We start from the raw sequence: 18,884 nt of genomic DNA on the forward strand, positions 1-18,884 counted from the left end.
TTTTATTATTATGCATGTCTTAGACATTTGGCCCATTGGTCGCTTCCACCTGAAAGAGCCCCTCCCTGGTTTTATATTGATCAGGAAGTTCTTGCCCTTATTTTGCCATTGCAAAGCCTTTCTATGAAACTAATCAGAGAAGTTAAGTTACACCACATTATCTCGCATTTGCACTCGTTATGGACAAAAGTGTCCAGAGTGTTTAATTCTGACATTTATTTAAATGTTGCCTCAAGCATATGGATGAACCCTAAATGATGTATTAATAAGTCCCCTTTCTGCTGGTCAGAGTGGATTGTGAGGGGGGTTACTACACTCGGTGACCTGTATGAGAGTGGAGTGTTGAGATCTCTTGAGAATTTGGTTCATCATTTTGGGATTCCAAGATCTCAGTTCTTTAGGTATTTACAGCTGTGCCACCTGCCCTGTATTGTTTTTGGGAGTAGCATATACACTTCTAAAGTGGGAGAGGTGATTACTGCTTTTGGAAAAAGTGGGGTAGGTATCTGGCAGTTTTGGGGGACTTTCAGGGAAGGGATGGGGAAAGAAAAATCTAGTTTAATTATGTATGTGTATTATATATTTTTTTTTTAAAATTGTGTGTGTATTATTTTATGTGACCATGAGGGTGTTCTTTGGGGGTTAGTGTGGGGTTGGTGATTGGGGAGGGTTATTAGTGGGGGTTAAATGTTGATTCAGTGTGTATGTGTTGTGTTTTTCTCAGTTGTGTGTGTGTTTTTTTTTTAATCAATAAAAGATTTTAATTACAAAAAATGGTACAGTTACTTTAAGAACAGTGGCTGTTCGGGCCTGGTTAGCTCAGCGAGTATTGATGCTGACTACCACCCCTGGAGTTGCGAGTTCTAATCCAGGGTGTGCTGAGTGACTCCAGCCAGGTCTCCTAAGCAACCAAATTGGCTGCTAGGGAGGGTAGAGTCACAAGGGGTAACCTCCTCGTTGTTGCGATTAGTGGTTCTCACTCTCAATGGGGTGCGTGGTAAATTGTGCATGGATCCCGGAGAATAGCATGAACCTCCACATGCTGAGTCTCCGCGATGTCATACACAACGAGCCACATGATAAGATGCGTGGATTGACGGTCTCAGAAGCGGAGTTAACTGAGACTTTTCCTCCGCCACCTGGATTGAGATGAGTAACCGCGCCACCACGAGGACCTACTAAACTAGTGGGAATTGGGCATTCCAACATTGGGAGAAAAGGGGATTAAATAAATGTAAATAACAGAACAGGAATTAAAAGAGACTTAAATGAAAATAGATTGTGTAGATCTCAACTAGGGGGCCTGGGGGTTGGGGGAGGGGGGAGGGGGGGGAATGGTAGACTCAAGCAAACAGAGCCTGGCATGCCATTGTAAAGTGATTTCAGTGGTTGAGCCTAAAATTGGGATCATGTTTTGAATGGAGTACAGAGAAGTTGATCAAGGCAAAGAATTCACTTTGTAAATTTCAGATCACTATCATGTGGCACGGATAGTGGAGTGAAAAGTTTTTCCAATATTTTACTACGGAATCTACCAATGCTTCCAAGACAGTTGCATAAAAATTGAATTAAGCTTTTATTGTAGTATTACATGCATTAAGCATACCGTCTGACCCTAGATTATATATAAAGGTGGTTTAGAAGGGAGTAATGCTTGAAGTATTGCAGGTGCTTGAGAATGGCTTTCTTGATCTGTGAAAATCCAATTCAGTTTGATGTACCTTTCCTCTTCTGCAGCAACTCAGTCAAAGGTTTATTGTGCAATAAGAGGGTCATATTGTGTCTTTGACGTTACAAAAAAGGCCTTATCAAATACTAAACTAGCAAGCAACCTAAAATAAGTAATTAGGCGCAACCAATAGCTGTCGTAAAACATATATAGAAATGTGCAAAAACGTGAAAAATGTAAAATATACTACTAATATATACATATAGAACCCAAGTAATTCGTGAAGGAAGGATGTGTGGATGGGAAAGCAAGGATGAGAGGCGTTAGAGGGGATCCGGTGTCCAGCTGCAGGGGATGGCAGGGAGACGTCCTTGACCGCAACACCCACCCCCACACCAGGAGATGTTCCGGGATAAATGGGGTGAAACAATTGAAGATAGGTGGCTCCCGGCTGATGATCCCGCAGCTAGGCTGAAGGCACTGGTGGAGGTGCGGCAGACAGTAATGCCCAGCAGGTTATTACAGCTACTTGTGCGTCTGTTTAAAGTAACAATACACATGAAAACTCTCCATTTCCAGATCTTCAGTTATTTTTCTCTTATTACAAGACGCCAAAATAGTCTTACATATTTAAAGTGCTCTTTTTATTTTAGTGTTTGTATGCAAAACGTTTTAAATGGCGAACTCAAACATTATTGCTCGTTTGACATCTATGCGTTGTGGCCAGTGGCAGAAGCATTTTTTTTTTTTTTTTTCATTTGCAAAACTCATTTATTTTATTGGTCAATACTTCGGCATCAATCCATGCTCATTGGCTCCAAAAAGCTTCCACGCACAGAAATCCAGGCACAAGATTGGCCATTTTCCAGTGAGCGTTGTTCCGTTTCAGTTTATCAACGATTCATAGTGTGAGAGCTCCCATTGGCTGGTCGATGGCTTCTGTCAGTCATCGACTTGCAGCGGATTGGCTGAGAGAGCTTCTGTCAGTCATCGACTTGCAGCGGATTGGCTGAAAGTCTATAGCGCCGGACCCGCCTTGTTCTACCTGTCTCGCTATGAGAGGCTGAAAGATTCTTCCTGCTGTACTACCGAGTTGATACGCCCTGTTCACCCCCACTTACTGGCGTATCTCGTGTTCTGAATGGTGCAAGCCGGTTAGCATGCTACGCAGACGCGAAATCTAGTGCAAATAAATACAAATAGTACATATTAAAGGACAAATTGCAGCAGCTGGAACATAGCCCTGCTTGCGGAGTAATATAGGAGACGAGGAGGGAGCGGGTTGGTGGATAGAGGGGTGCGTGGCGGTGGGAAGTGCTTTCCTAACCAAATCCTCCACCAGCACGGCTCGCTCAGAACATGGCGGAACACCACACTGCCTCCGACTGTAAGCACAAAGCGAGCTCCAACGCCGGAGGTTCGGTCTCGGGCAGCGGGCGGACCAATTCCCCAGCTGGATGTAGCGGAGGCCTGTCCGGGGGACTGACGCAGCCGGCGGGATGGCAGTCGTTGCTGTCGTTCACCATTCTCTTTCTGGCCTGGTTGGCAGGGTTCAGCTCTCGACTTTTCGCAGTTATTCGTTTCGAGAGCATCATTCACGAGTTTGACCCATGGTGAGTAAAGACTTCGCGTTTAAACTTAGTGGCGCATTTAAAATCTGATGTTTTTGGATGTAATGCAAGAGAATGAATGGAATTCGTGAGCGCGGTTCCATGTGTCATCGGTAGCAGTCAGTGTGTGTGATGATGCACAAAGATGCTGCGATGCTTTATTCATCTCGGTGTAGTTGTTTTAGGAAGCGTATTGTCTGCAGCACGTTAATGATGGCATTTGCATCTTTTGGAAATGCACGGTGAACAAAATGATTTCACTTTACTTAATGTGATAGCAGCGTACAATCATAGTTGCTTCCTGATTAACTGAAGCGCAAGGTACCATTAGAAAACAACGAGGAAATGGCAAGGAATAAAGCAATTCCATCAACTCATGAAGAAACGTTGGTGTCTACAAATTCATTTAAATAGCGAGGTTATTAATCTTTGATTCATATTTGAATGTACATCAGCCAGAGATCTGTTATGTTTGTTGATGACATATATTCAAGTTATTGTACAGTATTAACCAAACGATCTATAATTATTCTCGTATTTTCATTTTTTTCTCCACTAGAAAACTATTCTTAATGAAAGCCAAATGTGTGTTTTTAGCGCGTGACTAAGTATTGGAATGTTCGCGCGAAGTTTAAAGTGTCTCGTATTCGGTTGATCGTTGCTGTTGACACACAAAGTAGTTTTCGCGCACTACCTTTTAACTGCTTTAGTGTATTTTTGGCAATCACATGTTGTCTGTTATTTATTGGTTTGAATTAATCTCAAGTCCTCGTGCAGTGCACTCGCTTCCTACATACAGCCCTACAGCAATTTATTTAGCTTGTGTCCTCAGTTAAAAGCAATGAACATGTTTGAAACTTATGACAACTTTAGGTTTAAAACTTTAAGGTCACGTGACCGTATTTTGCACATTTACAATGGGTTTTTTTTTTTAAGATTTGTAAAGAAAAGCATTTTGGCAAGGCAAGCTTAATTGTCATTTATTATTCCTTTTAATGTATTGCGGCCTAAACAATATCAGTTGGACAAAGCTGGGAATTTGACATGTCTTACTATGAGAATAACATCTTGAAAAATCATGTATCATTTACATGATTTCAAGGCACAGTCTCAATTATCTGGTTTACAGCCTTCACTGGTAAAGGGTCATGGTACTCTGCATTAAAGGGATAGTTCACCCAAAAATGAAAATGTTCTTATTTATTCACCCTCATGCTATCCCAGATGTTTATGAAGTTCTTTCTTCTGCAGAACATAAAGATTTTTAGAAGAATATCTTAGCTCTGTAGGTCCATACAATGCAAGTGAATGGTGCCAGAACTCTGAAGGTCTAAATATGACATGAAGGCAGTATAACAGTAATCCAGACTACTCCAGTGGTTTAATCTATTTCTTCTGAAGCGATCTAATCGATTTTAGGTGAGGACAAACCAACATGTAACTCTTTTTTTCACTGAACATCTTGCCATTGCAGTCCTCGGCACGATCATTATTCCAAGCTTGATTACACTTCCTAGTGCTCAACACATGATAGATGCCCCTATAGGAAGTGTAATCGAGTTTGATATCAGGAGACTGCTGTCAAGATTTATAGTGAAAAAGGAATTACTTTTTGGTCTGTTCTCACCCAAAGCCGATTGGATCGCTTCAGAAGACATTGATTAAACCACTGGAGTCGAATGGATTACTTTTATGATGCCTTTATGTGATATTTTGACCTTCAGAATTCTGGCCACCATTCAGGTTTTAGATTTGATTGTTTTTTTGTATTTTATAAGTGTAATTTTCATTAACTTAGTAAACTGTTTAGTGATTCTTGTTTTTATTTGATAAAACACTATGCATCTTATAAATGCTAAGCTTGATCCAGGGTTTGTTGCTTTGTTTTACAGTACAGGCAGAGTAAGTCGAATATCTGGTCAAATGAGAAATTCAGTTTTTCTTTTTCAAAGGCCACAGATAGATGAGCAGGCTTTACCAGTAGGCAAATCCTACAGTACAACTCACACAGTTTGTTACTGTGCAAAAAAGTGAATTATATATTTTTTCCTGCTTATCTCCTTTTCATATCATCTCATTGCAGTGCCTTTTAACCCCTGCTTATGTTACTCATTAGCATGACTCAGTAGCTTTTGGAAATATGAGTGATTAGACACTTAACAGAACTGATCACTTGATTCAAATTAAGAAGTTTGCTTGTCTAAAGCTGCACATGGTAAAATGTGTAACCACAAATACATTGGGCCATAGACTCCATTTACACCTGGTATTAAGATGCATTTTTGGTGATCTGATCACATGTGGTCAGCACTAAATACAGGTCTTAACGATGTCTAAAACATTTTGTGATCGGATCACAAAAACTACATACGAATGTGGTCAAAAACGTACGTGACCACATCGCATTTGAAGTGTAAATGCTAATCCATCCTTTATGCATCCTGGACAGCAGTGAAGCACCACCCCTCACCTGTCAATCAACCGCTACGCTAAAACAGTGTTAACTGTGCTGGTTACGAGTGGCTTGTAAAAAAAAAAAAAAAAAATGTAAAAAAGCGAATACATACACAAGAACTTCACATATCTTCAGTGTGTCTGATGTCAACACAGATGAGAAGCACGAACATCAGACGCTCCTTTAGTACAGGTAATCCACTAAAATAATGGATAATTCTGCTTGAAATTTTCAGATTTTGCTTGGATCAAATTTCAGATGCATCTGGGAGTAACAGCGTGCAGTTTTTTTGCACTTTGTCGTTTATGATTTTGCTGCACTTTAATGTCATTAAATAACACTGATGTAAAAAAGAGATCCTCCCCATGAAATCCGAACACAAGTGGTCACAGGGGACTCGTGTCTCATCTGACCGCATGTGATCAGATCACCAATGACGCATCTTAATACCATGTGTAAACGGGGTTTTAGTCTCCACTTGTTGTTTTCTCTACTGTCGATGATCAGGAACAGTCTCTCATTTGCTGTGTTAAGAATGGAGTACTAGCTTACTACTCACTCAGTACTGTGCAATATACACATACAGATGCATTCGATGGATGCACACTACGACTGCTTTGATACTCTTTAAGCACAGTCAATGCATGCAAAGAAGCGGACTGTGCTGAAGACGAAATGTTCATGCGAGACTTGCCAGCGTGCAGAAAACCGACATGTGCTTTTGCCGTAAGATTACAATCCTGTTCCGAACAGGGTTTTGTATGTAGGCTATCCAGTGCTGTAAAGCCAGAAATGGGCTACACCAATTGGGTGAGTACATTAATTAGCAAACGAGGCATTGCTATTTGCTAATGGCCCTCTAAATTTATTTGGATGATTTTCTAAACCATATACATATAATGGCACAGCCAGCAATGCCTTTGTCATTAGCCTAATTTCCATTCAGAGCATTCGTAATACACGCAGCATATCCTGAAATGGTATGATAATTTATTTAGTGCAGTGCTACCTTGAATTTTTCTGTTGCGCTGATACTCAATGGGGCAAGTATATTTGAATCTCTTTGTCGATTATGTATGTTTGAGATGTCATACTATTAGGAAGATGATGCCACAGATCACATTTACACAAAGGTGTGTACATCGATCAACCACAACATTAAAACCACCTGCCTAATATTATGTAGGTCCCCCTTGTGCCGCCAAAACAGCACCAACCTGCATCTCAGAATAGCATTCTGAGATGATATTCTTCTCACCACAATTGCACAGAGCAGTTATCTGAGTTACCATAGACTTTGTCAGTTCGAACCAGTCTGGCCATTCTCCATTGACCTCTCTCATCAACAAGGCATTTCTGTCCACAGAACTGCCGCTCACTGAATGTTTTATTGTTTTTGGCACCATTCGGAGTAAATTCTAGAGACTGTTGTGCGTGAAGATCCCAGGAGATCAGCAGTTACAGAAATACTCAAACCAACCCATCTGGCATTAACAGGTGGTTTTAATGTTGTGGCTGATCAGTGTATAACATTTGTCTATGCCATGTCTGAGAGCCCTGTTTTTTGAAATTGTGTCATCAGTCTGATTTTGATTACGTAATCTCTGATAATCCTTTTCATAGCCTTTTCTGCCATTTTGGGAGATTGGACTCTGTTCAAGCTACAATCTCTGATGTAATTTACTGGTTGATTTATTTAAGAATGTAAACAGTTCTTGCCCTTTTCGCACACTTGGACTGATTCATTGTGTTTATCTTTGTTGTGTGCTCTCGAGTGTGCCATTGACACCACTCAAGCTATTGTGTGCTATTTCAGTAATCTAGCTTGACATGCAGAAGGAGTTTTTCTTTTTTACTGGCAGGCGTGCCTTGCTCAAGATTGATTTTCCAGCTCTGTTAGTCATACGAATGTTGAGAAGCTTTTAACTGTGAATGTTAGCTCTCAAGTCCCTTTGTAGAGGTTGGGTTGCAGTTCCCTCTGGGTAGTTGGTTTCCTGGACACAGACTGAGCTTAGACATGAATTTAAGACCATTGACACTCACTCGATTTTCTGCATGCAAAATAGTTTTATGCTGGTTCAAGGTGTAGCTAGTATTGCCTACACAGAACTTTATCCATAGAAGACAGGGTTTTTTCTTTGTCAAAAATGGTCTTCATTGGTGGCTGACAAATATAGTCATTCACATACTCAGAAGTTGGTTTATTAATAACTGCAGTTAATTATTACCTAATATAACTACTTGATTGCATTAGATAATTTATTTTTCATTTCATCTAAGAATCTGACTGTACCCATCAGTAAAATTTAGTTGGGACTGTGATTTAAGGCTCTTGGTGATTTAAGTAGGCCTAATCCTTAGAAATATTTGAAGGCAAACAAGGCCAGTTTATTTCCTAATTTCAAACATCATTTGAACAGAACATATGTACACTGGAGGAAAACTGTCAATCATTTGTCCATAAGTCTTTGAGGTCCAGACTTTTAAAACCAATAAAAACGATGAAAATCATAAAATTCTTCAGTGGAGGAAAATCAGGTCTTAAAGGACCCCACCCCATTAAATAAAATTTTAGTCTAGTCCATGACTAGATCTTACTCACGCTAGCGCCAACTTTGATTTTTTTATGGGAATGACAACGAGGCTATGAGGGATAGACTTACCATCTCTTCAACGGCACAAACGGTATAAAGCTATATAAAGCTCCTTGGTGGTTTATTCAAAGGGGTCATTTGTTTCTGTAGTACCGAGCACAGACTTTGTCGCAATCAATAATTTTTGGTCACATTTGCGACTATTTTAGTCGCAGCCTGAAGCCATATGCATGAAATCGAGCTTGCGTAGCTAGAACTGCCTGTTCATGTACTTGCATAGAGTATGTTTTGGTCTTTAATAAATGCTGCGTACTACCAACTAGCAATAGCACATCATAGTGTGTCTTCAACTGCATAAACACTCATACTTTATTTCCATTCCCAATCATCTATTGGTGCAAAAGAAGTGGCTGGAATTTCATTTTGAAAGTGTCTTCATTGCTTTTGTCATAAAAGGCTATTGTCTGTTCGTATGTCCCGCCCTAACTTGTTTTAATACGTCAAAATATGTCAACACAGGAAAGAAAATGGCACTCGACGAACCATTTTATGGGGTCTTTAAGTGTGTTGGAGTAAGCTTTTGAAATAGTAGTTTGATGTTACCCCCATTGGCACCAGGTGGTGATGCAATTTTTTTCAGAATGAAAACCAACAAATACTGAAAGTTGACTCATCCTGTCTCAGCCTATCGTGTCACATCATTTAAAGAAGATTGGTGGCTGACCGACCGTCTTAAGTGTTTGGAGATCGTAATAACTCTGAGAGCTCCTTTCTGTTTTCCTACACTTTGTTCAAGCAACTCTTCTGCATTTTCAGCCAGCGGCTTTATTGATTCAAGAGCCCAAATGAAAAATTGCTTCATGTCCAGATAATTTCAGAGCAAACACACTTTGTCTCTGGGTCTCATTTAGAACCAGCACACTGCCCCAAGCCTGCTCTGTCCTTTCTCATTTCTGGATGCTGTATGTCATGTTCTGCTTTTCTACCCTTAATTCCTCCAGTGTATTCCTTCTGTCTTTTTTCTCTCTCTCTTCCTCTGGCTTATGTTCTTGTTACTCTCCAAGACAAATAAGAGTGCTATAATCTGTTGGCACACTGAAAACAACAGCAGAAATGCAAATCTCACATTTCCAATTTGGCTCCCCCCATTTTCTTTGAATCCCTCTCTTATCTTCCTCTTCGCCATCTCTATCCATCTGGCATTATCCATCCACTCCTGTGTTTAATTGAGCTTTCATCCTGTATCTCCCTGACCGGGACTCTATTGTCTGTGACTGGCATTCTGATCTGAAGAAGCATTTGAGTGCCACTTATCTCCAAGTTGAGCCTCTCTTTTGTATCTCTGAATGAGATTCTGCTTTTATTCTAGGATATGAGAAGAATTATAATGTTTTGAGGACCACAGGGCCTTTTAGCCTCCGGCTGACCTTGAAAATAAGTCCCCGTATTAATTAGTCCCAATACGGAGGAGGGGAGGCCAAGCACAGGTCAGCTTATTACTGGCTTTGTGTCACCGTCTCAAAGCATTTTTAAAGAACAGTGGTAACTCACATGGTAATAATGGTGTTTGAAAATGGAATTGGATGTTGTATGCTGTCTTCAGCTGTAGCATCCCTGAAGTCTCAGCTCCTTAATTCAGGTTTGTGACCCCTTCATATATGTGTTTCTAAGCCATCATATTGAAATGACTACTTCCTGTTCAACTGATAGGTGAGATCCCTGGTCTTTAACATTTCAGTGTATGATCCAGACTGCCAAAGTTTTCAGTAGTGGTCGACTGATATTGGTTTCTTCAATGGCTGATACAGATATCTATAGAGTAGGATGGCCGATGGCCAATATAATTGGTGATAATCATAATACAATTTAACAACAATATACAGTATAAGTCTGGCTGATATATCGGCCTATCACTAGTTTTCAAGGCACAGTATGTTGATCTTGTCATCTGCACTTTTTAATTTGAATAGTCAAAATGTCTAGGCCTAATTATGGTGTGGGTAGTAGAGGTGGGCGATATAAGCAATTAGTGCTGTCAAAAATACTGGTACTTCAGTACCAATTCAGTACTAAAATAAAAAAAGATGTATTGATACCAGTGTTTCTGTAGTACCGAGCACCGACTCGATCCGATACCCGCACGCAGTCTGACTGACACTGCTCAAAACACTTTCAAATGCTCACACAAGTATTTGAGCATGGCTCTGTTTCTCCTTTTACACTGATATGCGCTATTAATCAAATTAAAATCGTGATCTGTCCTAGTGTGATTTATTAAACCGTGAAAGGCTGCAATTTTAAGATGACCGCTTACACAGGAAACTCCACAGACACTGAGAATCATTGCATTGTATGAAATGACTGAGCAGAGCACTAATCCATTGTGAAGCGTGCAGCACATGTAGACTATATATTTATATAATTAAATCACAGCATTTGTGCTTTAACCATCACTCTGGGCCATGTAGCGAACTGTTTATCTGTCAGAAGTGAAGCTTCCGTTGAAAACATGTCAAAATAAAAACTTGATTTAAAATAAAAGCTAGATGCCTGAAATCGAAGAAATTGGGTAGCTCAGCAAGTTAAGACACTGACTACCACACCTGGAGTCACAAGTTCGAATCCAGGGCGTGCTGAGTGACTCCAGTTAGGCTTCCTAAGCAACCAATTGGCCCGGTTGCTAGGGTGGGTAGTCACATTGGGTTAAATACCTCGTAGTCGCCATAATGACCCAACCAGAAAGTCTCTATGATATTCTGGTGCAGAGATATGTGATTTGTTACTTGGTTGCTAGGCTAACCCCATCAGGTTGCTAGGCAGTTACCAAGGTGATACTCAAAAGGCTCCTTGCTACCCTGAGTCCATTGAACGAAACTGGAAGTCCCTACGATGTTCTGGTGCAGAGATATGTTTTGTAACTTGGATGCTAGGGTGAGCTCATTTGGTTACTAGGCAGTTTCCAGGATGATACTAACAAGGCTGCTTGCTGGCCTGAGTCATACGAGCCAACATTGAAGTCTCTATGATACTCTGATCCGGAGATATCCATCTAAGCTCATTTTAATGGAAGTCCGTGGGTTTTGGTTGCTAGAGTGCACTAAATGGTTGCTAGGGTGTGGCTAAGTATTGTCCAGCATGATATTTAAAGGCTCCTTGCTGGTCTGAGTCAAATAAGCCAAATTTGAAGTCTCCATGATGTTGTGGTGCAGAGAGATGTGTTTTGCTATACAGTTGCTAGGGTAAGTCCATCTGGTTGCTAGGAAGTCGTCGGGGAGATCCTAAAAAGGCTGCTTGCTGGACTGAGTGTAAAGATCCAAACCAGAAGACTCAATGACATTCTGATCAGAAGATATAAATCTATGCCATTTTGAATGGCAGTCAATGGGTTTTGGTTGCTAGGGTTCACTAAATGGTTGCTAGGTTGTATGCAGTTGCTAGGGTGTTAACGTGTTGGAGTAAAAGAAAGAATAAAAATAGTGGAGTGATGTAAAGATAGAAAAAGAAAAAGAAAGTGATGGAGTGATATAAAGTATGAATGGTGGAGTGATAGGATGTAGCTTGAATACTCTAAAGAATTTATTACAGGAAAAAGTTTTCATTCCTTGAATGGAGGTCAAAGTGAAAAGAGGCATGTTCAGAAGTCCGATACAGGAGTACCGTAATTCCGATCAGTTAGAAAAGATATAGCACACTATTCAGGATTAGTCTGAAGGTGTGTGTGTGTGTGTGTGTCTGTATATATTATATATATATATATATATATATATATATATATATATATATATATATATTATGAGAGAGAGATCCAGCTTTTGAGAATTGAGGGACTCGTACACAACTATTACACAAGGGGCAAACATTCATTGATGCTCAAGAAGGCAACACACTACTATATGCATACTATACTTTATGTAAATATCTGCTTATGTAGATTCTGAAGAGCAATACTAAAAAAATTTTATCTCTTATATTTGTATAAATTATAAAAGGGGTGTGAACATTGAGAAAAAATGGGAATGCAAACTTGCGTGTCTTCTCAAATCAAATCAAAATCAAATCACTTTATTGTCACACAGCCATATACACAAGTGCAATGGTGTGTGAAATTCTTGGGTGCAGTTCCGATCAACATAGCAGTGGTGACAGTGATGAGACATATACCAATTTACAATAACATCAAATTAACACAACACAATTTAAACATCTGATATACACATAATTACACTCAACAATATACAAATAATAACATACACTGTACAGTATACAATACGCACTATATAGATACACATTAATCAATAAAAATATATAAAAAAGTGTAAAATATATATATATATATATATAATATAGAATGTACAGTATTGTACTGTATTGACATTCAGGCTGTCGGTTGATAGTCAGTTGTTAAGAGAGAACATAATATAATAGTAACATAATTTATGACAGTCCGGTGTGAGATATAAGAGTAAGGGTAATAAAGTGCAGTGCTGATGTATTTGATCGTGGGAGATCAAGAGTTCAGAAGTCTGATTGCTTGGGGGAAGAAGCTGTCATGGAGACGGCTGGTGCGGGTCCTGATGCTTTGATACCGCCTACCTGATGGTAGCAGTGAGAACAGCCCATGGCTCGGGTGGCTGGAGTCTCTGATGATCCTCCGAGCTTTTTCACACACCGCCTTGTATATATTTCCTGGAGGGAGGGAAGCTCACCTCCGATGATGTGTCTGGCAGTTCGCACCACCCTTTGCAGTGCTTTGGGGTTGTGGGCGGTGCTACTGCCGTATCAGGCGGAGATGCAGCCAGTCAGGATGCTCTCTACAGTGCAGGTGTAGAACCGTGTGAGGATGTGGCGATTCATTCCAAACTTCCTCAGCCGTCTCAGGAAGAAGAGGCGCTGATGAGCCTTCTTCACAACGACTTCAGTGTGGATGGACCATGTGAGTTCCTCAGTGATGTGGACACCCAGGAACTTGAAGCTGGTGCTCCATTGATGGTGATGGGACTGTGTTCTCTGTCTTTTCTTCTGAAGTCCACCACAAGCTCCTTTGTCTTACTGACGTTGAGGGAGAGGTTGTGCTCCTGACACCAGTGTGTCAGAGTGTGCACCTCCTCTCTGTAGGCTGTTTCATCATTGTCAATGATCAGACCTACCACCGTCGTGTCATCAGCAAACTCAATGATGGCATTGGAGCTATGTGTTGCCACACAGTCATGTGTGTACAGGGAATACAGGAGTGGGCTGAGAACACAGCCCTGTGGGGCTCCAGTGTTGAGGGTCAGTAAGGAGGAGATGTTGCTGCCTATTCTAACCACCTGGTGTCTGCTTGACAGGAAGTCCAGGATCCAGCTGCACAGCAAGCTGTTAAAGCCCAGAGCCCGGAGTTTCTCATCTAGCTTGGAGGGCACTATGGTGTTGAATGCTGAGCTGTAGTCTACAAACAGCATTCTCACATAAGTGTTCCTTTTTTTCCAGGTGGGAGAGAGCAGTGTGTATTGTAGATGCAATGGCATCATCAGTGGAGCGGTTGTTGCGGTAAGCAAACTGCAACGGGTCAAGAGAGAGAGACAATACAGAGCAGATGTAATCTCTGATTAGTCTCTCAAAGCATTTGCTGATGATGGAGGTAAGAGCAACAGGATGCCAGTCATTTAAGAAAGTGATTTTTTTGATTGTTTTGGAACAGGCACAGTGGTGGATGTTTTAAAGCATGTGGGGACTACAGACAAAGAGAGGGAAAGGTTGAAAATGTCCGTAAAAACACCAGCCAGCTGGTTCGCGCACACTCTGATGACACGGCCCGGAATGCCGTCTGGACCCGCGGCTTTGCGGATATTCACCCGTCGGAAGGATCGTGTTACATCCGCTACAGAGACGGAGAGTGAACTAACCTCTGTAGCTTCAGCTGCGAGAGCGCTCTCCGCAAGGGCGGTGTTATTTCCCTCGAAACGAGCATAAAAAGTATTTAGCTCATCCGGGAGAGAGGCAGCGGTGTTCATGGCGGAGTTTTTATTCCCTTTAAAGTCCGTGATGATGTTAATTCCCTACCACATGCTTCTAGAGTTGGTGGTGTTAAACTGTCCTTCGATCTTGCTCTTGTACTGGCGTTTTGCTGTTCTGATAGTTTTTCGGAGGGCATAACTGGCTTGTTTATGCTCCTCCGCGTTCCCGGAATTAAAAGCGGAGGTCCGCACATTAAGTGCCGCACGAACATTGCTATTAATCCAAGGTTTCTGATTCGGATAGATCCGTATTGTTCTGGTCGAAACAACATCCTCTACGCACGTTCTGATGAAACACATTACGCTATCAGCGTAAAGCTCGATGTCGTCATCAGAGGCGGACCGGAACATCTCCCAGTCCGTGTGATCAAAACAGTCTTGTAGCGTAGAATCTGATTGGTCCGACCAGCACTGGATCGTTCTGAGGGTGGGTGCTTCCTGTTTCAATTTCTGCCTGTAAGCGGGCAGAAGCAGAATGGAAGAGTGGTCCGATTTGCCAAATGGTGGGCGGGGGAGGGATTTGTAGCCATCCCGGAAGGGAGAGTAGCAATGGTCCAAAACCCGGTCCCCTCGTGTGTTGAAACTAATGTGCTGGTGGTATTTTGGTGCGACTGATTTTAAACTGGCTTTATTAAAGTCCCCGTTCACAATGAACGCGGCCTCAGGGTGCGCGGTTTCCTGCTCACTTATACTCCCATACAGTTCCTTGAGTGCCCGGTCTGTGTCGGCTTGTGGGGGAATGTACACAGCTGTGATAATGACCGCTGTGAATTCCCTCGGTAGCCAGAATGGTCGACACAGAAGCATAAGAAATTCCAGATCAGGAGAGCAGAAAGACTTGATAGAATGTATGTTCCTCTGATCACACCAGGATTTGTTGATCATAAAACCTACACCACCTCCTCTGCTTTTACCTGAGAGGTCTTTCGCTCTGTCCGCTCGGTGCACGGAGAACCCGCGGGTTCTAGAGTCTGGAATCTCCACAGACATCCAAGTTTCCGTAAGGCAGATAATGCAGCAGTCCCTTGTATCTCGTTGGAAAGAGATCCGCGCTTTCAGCTCGCAGAGCTTGTTATGCAGAGACTGAACATTTGTCAGTAGAATAGTGGGTAGCGGGGGTCGATTTGCGCGGCGTCTTACTCTGATGAGAACGGCGGCTCTGTTTCCCCTTTTCCTTTTGCGTTTCCGCGGCCGGGCAGCCCAGACAAAGGGCTCCGCTGGCGTGTTTGTAAACAGCGGGTCGGCATTGAGGAATATGAAGTCCGGTTGTCTTAGACAATAAGGCAGACAACATCCAAGACAAAAAACATAAGAATTGTGAACAAAACAAACAAAACACTACTTCTCAACTATATATACTGTTTATTAAACCTCCGATTAATGGGTTATATTCCTTCTCATCTGCTTTCTATCTTGTTTCTGAACAACAATCTAAATCAAGCAATTATATTATTTGTCTCCTCAATGTTTCAGTTAAGGAGCCAACAGCTTTTAAGTGATTTTCTTTTTTTTTTTTTTTTTTTTTTTTTTAACATATTAAAAACATATTTACATATTAACATATTTTTGCTGTGGTATTGAAATTATTGAGAACCATGAAATTCTACTGGTATTGGTACCGACTACTGAAATTTTGGTATTGTGACAACACTAAGTAATTATCACTAATTCAATTTGTTGATAGTGATATATCGTGATATACACAATATTTTTGTTGTTTTAATTAATAATTGTATTTATTTATTTTAAATACGTATTATGATTTAAGCTATTGAAAAAAAATCCTTTTGATTTTATTTGACAATGTCTGAAGTAAAGGTAGGCCTATCACACATTTAAATTATAAATTTTTTTTTTGAACAGCCATGTGCATTAGAATGAACAAAAACATTATTTTTTACAAGCTCTTCCTCACTTTCTCACAAAATGTAAAGTGATTGGTACTTGATTGTCAGGTTTCTATAGGTTTGTTTCAATCGCACATCTGTAAATGGTTAAGATACGTTTTACAGTTTGCTATTTGCTCCAGTAGCTGGGCTAGAGAAGCTGTCTCCTCAAGTGTCATCTCTGCTTATGTCGAAGTGAAGCATTTAACGCGGTCCATTTAACTGTGAAAACATACATTATGGGGGCAGTTCTTTTTTTGATCGTACTGGAGTCTCACATTAGCATCTCCTGCTTATTGAAACCAGCGTGTGGTCCGTCAGGTTGCTCACCTTGTAATGTTGTTCCGGGCTCATTGTTATATTGTTATTATGGTTCACTGCTATACAAACTCATGGGTTTATAGTGTGCAAATAAAGGGCACAATGCAAGGCTGCTGTTAACATGGCAAGAAATTCATGCTGTCAAGGTGATGCACACATGATATCTTTATTATTTATTTATATATTTTTGCAGAGGGGGAAAAAAAGAACAATGTCATAATATTCATACACCGTAATTCACAATTATATTGGGTCCTGTTTACACCTGGTATTAGCATCCGTCTCTAGACATCCAATGACATGTGGCCAGTGCTAATTACTGACAAATAATGCATTGTGATCCCTCAATCAACATTTTGCGGTGGTGAGGGATGCATGTGCCACATCACTTTCGATGTATGAATGTGTCCCGATGCATCCCAGACAACATCAAAGGCAAAACACAGTGACTACACATTTTGCCAAAATTGAGTTATGACCTAAATTGGGTCTCTTAGACTATGATCTGTCCTGGTACAGAATGGTTTGGCTCAATTCTGCTCAAATTCTGAGAAAATGGGTTGTAAAAATGTATTACTGCAAAATCCACAACAAAACCAAGGCAAACCACAGTAATCCAAAAACTTTGAAGCCTTTTCCCCCATTTTCAGTGGCATAGTTAGTTACTGTGTTTTGCATTTATTGAGTAGTAACTCGTAGAGGTGTGAAACTTCACTGGCCTCACGATTCGATTAAGATTCAAAGGGTAATGATTCTATTAAATGATTTTCGATGCATCATGGTGCATCTTGTCCTCCCAATTTTGATTTTGATTTTTTTTTTTTTTTTTTATCAACACAGTATTAAATTATTAATTTTGAATTAATTGTTCCCTAGCCTATAACCACAACTATAGGTTGCTTTTATCAGGATGGCTACATGAGATATCTGCTTCTCTTTTCCACTCCACAGGTGATAGTAAAGGGACACAAATAGCGGGGGCTGCTGCTTAACAGTGTTTCCCACAGGTTTTTATGAGACTGTGGAGGGGGGTCCAGGGGGCATGCTCCCCCATAAGAAAATGTTGTACATTTAAAAGTTAAGTGCATCAATCTGGTGCACTTTGAGAGCAAAATTTAGAGGCTAGATCTATGAAGAACTTTGTGCTCTTGTAAATAATTTTGTGCTCTAGTAGTAATTTAATCATAAACACATTGGTTATATAGATATGATTGGTGATGACACAGCAAAAGTCACACCCACAAAGCATGGTAAACAAGACTGAGTTTAACGCAGTTCCAAAACTGAACTGAAACTACTCTACCTACTGCCCATTTCTCTGCGGTCAAAATCACCTGCTGTCCCTCCCTCAGGGGAGGCTGTCTCCCCTGCTGCCCCTGTGGGAAGTACTTGACCTGCTGCCCCTCTCTAAATGTCTGACTCTCATAGAGGAACAGCTGAGGCTGTCTCTCCTGCTGCCCCTGCTGTCTCTTCTGCTACCTGGAGAAGCTGTCTCTTCTGCTACAAAGAAACAAGTAATGTTAAAATTCCACTGTTACTCAAGTTTATTTCTTGACAAAAGTCTATGAATATCTGTTTGGCTATTGACTTGCCATCTAACTATGCTAGCTATCCTAGCTAGCTACCTCTGTAGCTGTTTCTTCCTCATCTGGTGGTGGATTTCACTCTCTCTTCTTGAAAAATTGGTCATTCACTTGTCCGAGTAAAGAAAAGTTACTTGTCCGGAGAGAAAAAAGTACATTTAAGTTACATGCTCAAGGAACATGTCAAAGTTTCTGTTGTATGTTTCCTAACATTACGACCGATGCCCAACCTAATAGTGCACCTATACAGTCAATTAAATTGTCTATGACAGAAATGTAAACTGCACTGTGTAAAGGAGGAGGCTATTGTCATATGGTAATTATTATTTCACGTATGGTAGTCAAATATAAAAGCCTCCATTGCCACCATTTACAGCAGGGATGCTCACACTTCTATGGAACGAGATCTACTTTTTCATCATGTTATTGCACCAAAATGTTAGTAGTCTGTAATGAAATTTTATGATTCTCAATACCAGCTTCAATACAACAACAAATAATAACACTAACTAATATGTTACTTATGGGAGAATGGTTTCAAGTTCTTAAATAATTAGACTAGTAAACAGTCAGTAATAAAATAACAATAAAAACAGCAATTAATAGAAATAGATTAAAAATAATAGAACAAATTAAGAAAATTCAGTGTTTTTTTTTTTACAGCAATAGGCTCTTCAAGTATTCAAGTAAACATTCAGAATGAAATGCAACATAAAACTACTACTGGTCTTTACTGTATGATTATAATACAGTAATACTTTTTAAAGCTT

At 40.5% G+C, this 18,884-nt stretch overlaps 1 protein-coding gene across 1 annotated transcript in view; it reads left to right on the forward strand.

The window, feature by feature from the left end:
- Positions 1-2,768: 2,768 nt before the first annotated feature.
- Positions 2,769-18,884, forward strand: part of LOC127452506 (dolichyl-diphosphooligosaccharide--protein glycosyltransferase subunit STT3B-like) — a 66,107-nt gene continuing 49,991 nt past the window's right edge. The window contains exon 1 of the mRNA XM_051717989.1: positions 2,769-3,282. Within this exon, the coding sequence (XP_051573949.1) occupies positions 3,029-3,282 (254 nt within the window). The 5' untranslated portion in view covers positions 2,769-3,028. The remainder of the gene's footprint in view (positions 3,283-18,884) is intronic.

This window comes from Myxocyprinus asiaticus, chromosome 15 (assembly GCF_019703515.2).
Source record: "Myxocyprinus asiaticus isolate MX2 ecotype Aquarium Trade chromosome 15, UBuf_Myxa_2, whole genome shotgun sequence".
NCBI lineage: Eukaryota > Metazoa > Chordata > Actinopteri > Cypriniformes > Catostomidae > Myxocyprinus > Myxocyprinus asiaticus.